The following is a 6,451-nucleotide window of genomic DNA, read 5'->3' as shown; positions in this document are numbered from 1 at the left end:
CAGGAATGGACAAATTATTTTAACACAGACTGCAAACAAAACACTTTTTCACTACTTTTGTCAGGTTATTATTACTGATAAAGTCTTCCGCTCTCATTGACAAAAAAAAAAAATTCACTGTTCTGGTTAAAAGTCCATACTTACCATCATGTAACTGGAAAGCTAGTGTTGTGATTTTCTGTGTAACAATCATTAATGGTCTACAAGAGAAAAATACATTATCGTCACCAAACATTCCAACACACCTATTAATGAATCTACGCTGAAGGCTGTGTAAATGCTTTGAGGAGAATTCCTTCCTAAAGGCAACATAAAGAAGAAGAAGAAAAAAAAAAGCGTCCCAACAATGTAAAGTAAACTCTTGAGAATTTAAACAAATTCCTAATCAAGAATTTAAATGTAGACTTGACAGAATTAAGACTGAGTTAGACCTCTGCTTGACATATGTAGCTGAGCGCCAGTTCATGTGGTCTAAACAAAAATGTTATGCTAAAAGCAACATGCCTTACACTATGCTGGTCAATCGTTTACAGTGTATAGAACAAACGTTTACTACTATCTCTATTAAAATCAGACTCACCACCCTCACTAGTAATTCTGTAGAGATACTCAAAGAATTTCCCTTTTATTTAGCTAACCTTTATTATGACACTGACAAATTCTCTCCGGAGAAGTCCAGGGGTTTTCAGAAAAGCACGTTCTCCCTCATATACAATGACTTGAAAAAGTATTTACCCCCTTGGTGTTTTTCCTGTTTTGTTGCATTACAACTTGGAATTCAAGTGGATATTTTGGATGGTTTGTACCATCCATAACTGGGCACACCAACTCAAGTGCAGTAATAGTAAGATCTTTAACCACTTACTATCCTAGGCTCTGCCTGGGCTAGTCATCTGCCACAGGGCAGATAGTAATCTGCCACAGACTATCCCAGGCTCTGCCTGGGATAATCATCTGCCACAGACTATAGGGGCTCCCATGTGGGCCCCTAACGAGCACAGCAGGTCTGTGTACCTCAATTAGAGGGGATCAGCACACTTCGAGCGGCTGATCTCCCCTGAGATTGCTGAAAGAGGAAGCGATGTGTCATCACTTCCAGTGTGTCCTTTATCCAGCTGCTGTGGCCAGAGAAGATGCTGATGAAGCACAAACTGTGCTTCTTTGGGTTCCATATGTGAAACTAGGGGTCTAATAGGTCCTCCTTATGGAGACATCAGTGGTCTATCACATTCTCTTTGCTATTACACAGTGAACTTGTTAAATGTAAACCCAAAAGCCTGGCAAAAAGCTAAAATGGCTACTTAGTGTTATTTTACAAAAAAAAAGTTCTGATATTCTGACCCCCCATTTAGCCAGCCTTTAAACACATTTAAAAAAGATAAACGTTTGTCCTCGAATATGCTGACTGGAAGCACTGTGATGATATCCCAAGCCTAATGCAGTCCCTCATGCTTGGTTGAGCTTTAGGTCCACATTGCTTTAAAATGTAGGCATCAAAATATTGCCATAGGGACGAGTAACCAGACTGAATAATTTCTATTCATTACTGCCTTTGAGAGTATTATTATTATACAGGATTTATATAGCACCAACAGTTTGCGCAGCGCTTTACAATATAAGGAAGACCTTACAATCACAATACAATTCAAGACAATATGGTAAGGAGGGCCTTGCCCGTGAGGGATTACAATCGAGTAGGTGTTTGAAAGACCCCCAATCTTCAAGCTTAGGCTCCTCCCTATATCTGACCTAAATTTGTTGCTAAAACCTTCATATATGACCAAGTTGGAGCAGGACCTGGGGACTAGTCCTAAACACCTAATCTCATGTATCACTTGCCCCTCCCTTTTAGATTGTAAGCCCTCACGGGCAGGGCCCTCCTTACCATCTTGTCTTAAATTGTATTGTGACTGTAATGTCTTCCTTATATTGTAAAGCGCTGTGCAAACTAATGGCGCTATATAAATCCTGTATAATAATAATAATAATAAACAGCCAGGCTGGGACACAATATGGGTACAAACAGCCAAAAGTTCATTAAATGTGATAGCTTTGGAAAACTCATACAGAGTGCTAATGAGAAGGTACCTGATGCCCTGCACACTACCAGCAGTTGATCTTCCCTTAGATCACGGAAAGCAGAAGCAATGTGTATTACATCACTTCCAGTTGCAGTGTGTAACTTCTCCAGCTGATGTAGCCGCTGGTGAAGCACAATCTGCTTCATCAGCTTCTTAGTGGTCTAATAGAGGGTATGGTAGTTTTTTGCAATTTCATGGACACATGCAATTTTATGGCTTGACATCTATTTACCCGACATGACCCCATCTTTTATATTTTACCCAAAAAATTGGGTCAGAAATGGTTCATAGCATAGCGTAGGTAAAACCGTTTATTTTTTCCCCAATATTTTCGGTACTTTTTTCTTTATATAGTAAAAAATAAAAAACCCAGTGGGGATTAAATAGCACTAAAAGAAAGCACTGTCCCAAAAAAAGATATACAATTGATTTTGGTACGGCGTTGCATCACTGAATAAATGTCAAAGTACCTCAGCGCTGAATACTGAAAAAGGGCCTGGGACTAAAAGGTACCTGCAATTCCACACTGTTGCTACCTTAGATACTTTATCGATCAGGTTCACCTGAAAGCAAATCTGTACTAACTATGCATGCTGGCAACAAACAAAAAGACTCTGTATAATATACACCACAGGGCGCATTAACATAAAGGTACTTGCAGCTCAGTGTAGACTTGAGCATCACCAGTTATGGTCTTACTAGACTAGATATACCATTCCACCATCTCAACATTGCAGCACCCTGTGCCTGAGCAATGAATCACCAGGCCCAAGCATCGTCATGCGGAAATGGATGTCGGTGTGTGCTCTACCGCATGCAACAACCAACCTTGAGTAGTCAGTATCAGCAGAGGTTTTTCAGGGGCTATGTAAGCATGTTGATGAGGTATACAGTAAGACAGCCGTTATGTTCATACATTTAATAGGGCATATTATACTTCCTATTTGATGACAGGATGTATTGTTATGGCAAGTGCACTTTAACATACAAAAATAGTGCTGAGCAAACAACTTTCTAATCTGTGTAACTGACAGTTGTGCTTTACAATTACATGACACATTTCAGAGGTTATTTCCTGTTACATATTGGATGTGTGTACCTACCCTGAGAAGTCCGTTGTGAGGATGCCATAATTAAATATATATACTCTGTTAATCTGGCACAATGTTAGGTAACTCAAAGCAGTTATAAAAGAGTACCTGTAAAACAACAGAAAAACACATTGTCACGGTCCAGTGATTAATCTATTCCAACATTATTAAAAGCAGGAATATAAACAGCTAAAAACTGATCCATGTTAAAATTATGTTTATGACATTTGCTGGTATAAACACGGCCAAAACCATAAGAAAAGGTCAAGCTGGCAGATAAAAATAACAGTCCTGCAGAAAAGAGAAGCTTGTTATAGAATGCTTTCTGGGTAAACGTTGGAGAACTGTACAATCAATATTTACTAATACTAGCATTCTCCTGCCTTACTAATGGTCACTGAGGCTGTCAATCACAGCGATCAGCCAATAGCAAGTTTCAAGAGGTCAGAGTATGCTGGCCTGTACTTGACTTTACGGGAAGAAGTCAAATGAATACATTCTTAGGGCTGCCAGGATGTTTAAAGAGTACCCACATTTTATTCTTGGAACCAGCTTGTTAAGACAAGTTTCCGTTAAAATATACCTAAAGCTGAAAATCTTTCTGTTTTGGCTAGAATGGGGTAGTGCTAACACCAGTCTCAGTTTATATTGTGGTTTGGGTGCCCACTGGGGGGCCTGACCTTCTCTAAATAACCTGACAACCATTGTCACTGGGACAGAAAGTGATGGGAAATGTATGAATGTTACATGGAAATTTTCCAATGTTGACACCTGTTTTGGAGATACACTATATTGCCAAAAGTATTGGTACACCCCTCCAAATCATTGGATTCAGATGTTCCGTGAAATTTCCTTGCTACTAAATATTCCAGTCAACTGTTAGTGGTATTATAACAAAGTGGAATCAACTGGGAACAACAGCAACTCAGCCAGTTGCTCAGGCCGGTTTCAATGGCCGAACAGCTGTACCCAAGCCTTACATCACCAAGTGCAATGCAAAGCATCGGATGCAGTGGTGTAAAGCACGCCGCCACAGGACTCTAGAGAAGTAGAGACGTGTTCTCTGGAATGGCGAATCACGCTTCTCTGTCTGGCAATCCGATGGACGTGTCTGGGTTTGGCGTTTGCCAGGAGAACGGTACTTGCCTGACTGCATTGTGCCAAGTTTAAAGTTTGGTGGAGGGAGGATTATGGTGTGGGGTTGTTTTTCAGGGGTTGGGCTTAGCCCCTTAGTTCCAGTGAAGGGAACTCTTAAGGCATCAGCATATCAAGACATTTTGGACAATTTCATGCTCCCAACTTTGTAGGAACAGTTTGGGGATGGCCCCTACCTGTTCCAACATGACTGCACACAGTGCACAAAGCAAGATCCATAAAGACATGGATGAGCGAGTTTGGGGTGGAGGAACTTGACTGGCCTGCACACAGAGTTCTGACCTCAACCTGATAGAACACCTTTGGGATGAATTAGAGCGGAGGCCTTCTCATCCAACATCAGTACCTGATCTCACAAATACGCTTCTGTAAGAATGGTCAAACATTCCCATAGACACACTCCTAAACCTTGTGGACAGCCTTCCCAGAAGAGTTGAAGCTGTTATAGCTGCAAAGGGTGGGCCAACTCAATATTGAACCCTACGGACTAAGACTGGGATGCCATTAAAGTTAATGTGCGTGTAAAGGCAGGCGTCCCAATACTTTTGGTAATATAGTGTAGCTGTGTATGAGGGGCTGGGAAATGGGACACAAATGGCACAAAAAAACACGATAGAAGTCTTTTGATAAATTCCTCAATCTAATGAAAACGTAACAAAACAAAACAAAAAAAGCAGTTTTAGTTTTAGATATACTTGACCATTTGTGTCCATTTATGAACACTAAAATTAGGGCCTTTTTAAACCAATCAGGAAAATGAAGTATTATTAAACATAGTAGCCCTGAAGAGAACAGACCTGACTGAGTTCAAACTTTTCAGCTGTGTAGAATTAACATGTGCATTATTGCAATGCATGTTATAAGCGTTAGTGTATTGCGCCACCAATCATTTTGGATGACACCCCAACAGACTAAAGCAATGCAGCTTCATTGCACAAGCACTGCAGAATGCCACAATGAATGGTAACACACTACCATGCATTGTGATCTGAAAAATCTCGGGCAGCCGCAAAGGATCTTGGGGCGGGCGCATGCGCAGTTCAGATTTTCGGCCGGGAGACGAGGAGAGACACAAGGTAAATCTATGGGCAGCGTGCACCCGCATGCAGACACCGTGGGGCAGGAAGTGCCAGCGAGCACAGAGGAGTCAGCGCTGGATCAGAGGCCCGCAGCAGTGCTGGAGTGAAGGCTGAAAACGACAGGAAAGAAGAAGAAGATCGGATTAAGAGACATAATTTAAGGTAAGTGCTGGCACTAACATTGGGGGAGGGGAAAAAATGTATCCTTTAATGTAAATTTAATACAATGCATGCAGTATGTACAACAGATTATGATGTGAAGAATGTAAAACACTTATACCCTTACCTTTGAACTTTTTCTGGACTTGCATTCATCATGATGAAGTAGCACACAAGTACCAGTGTGAATATGTGCAAAGAGTACCTAAGATTTAAAAACAAACGTACATTAACTGCTTAGCTTCCATTAAAGCTACTTGATAGCAGCAACAGTCTAGCGTTAAAGAGGTTTATACCCATTCTAGGTAAAACAACAATAGATGATATATGAGAGCATACATTAAGAACAGTATACCATGAGTAGATGGTACCAACAGTAAATGTTATGAAAGTACCACCGCTGAATGCACACGCAGTGACTGAGGATGAATACAGGTAACAGCTGTACTTCCAGTGATCCTGCGCAGTTGCTAGCAATGAGAGTTAAGGGTTTAAAGTACATATAAACCCAATTTGACATGCCTACATTTATGTTAGTTCAAAAGAGCATCAAATTGATTGTCCATAAACTATAGAATTCCTTTTTTTCTGCATATTATTTACCTCGGTCACAGGATCCATATCCTCTTCCCTCTCAGCTCAGTGTGCTTAGTGGTGGAGATATTTTCAATAGTGTGACATGTCCGGCGCATATCACTGCAGTGTGTTTGTGTCCTTGGCCCATGGCCACACAAAGCCAATCATTGCTCTAGTCACGTGGCTCCCCGGATAGGCATCCCACGTGACACTCCTGCATGTCATATGGGGTGGCTCAATCTTCCTGACTTCTTTACTGCAGAGCATGCTTTCTCCCCTGTAATCTGGCCCATGTAAGTATTTCAAAGAA

At 41.0% G+C, this 6,451-nt stretch overlaps 1 protein-coding gene across 1 annotated transcript in view; it reads right to left on the bottom strand.

Annotated features, from left to right (window-relative positions):
• MBOAT1 (membrane bound O-acyltransferase domain containing 1) overlaps positions 1–6,451 on the bottom strand; it is a 49,949-nt gene that overhangs the window by 22,188 nt on the left and 21,310 nt on the right. The window contains exons 3-5 of the mRNA XM_018555679.1: positions 5,693–5,770; positions 3,185–3,280; positions 145–200 (exon numbers count right to left, since the gene is read on the bottom strand). Of these exons, the coding sequence (XP_018411181.1) occupies positions 145–200; positions 3,185–3,280; positions 5,693–5,770 (230 nt within the window). The remainder of the gene's footprint in view (positions 1–144; positions 201–3,184; positions 3,281–5,692; positions 5,771–6,451) is intronic.

This window comes from Nanorana parkeri, unplaced genomic scaffold (genome assembly GCF_000935625.1).
Source record: "Nanorana parkeri isolate BGI_ZX_2015 unplaced genomic scaffold, ASM93562v1 scaffold208, whole genome shotgun sequence".
NCBI classification, from domain to species: domain Eukaryota; kingdom Metazoa; phylum Chordata; class Amphibia; order Anura; family Dicroglossidae; genus Nanorana; species Nanorana parkeri.
Note: the sequence above shows the minus strand (reverse complement) of the source record. Positions and strands in the feature narration are given on the sequence as shown.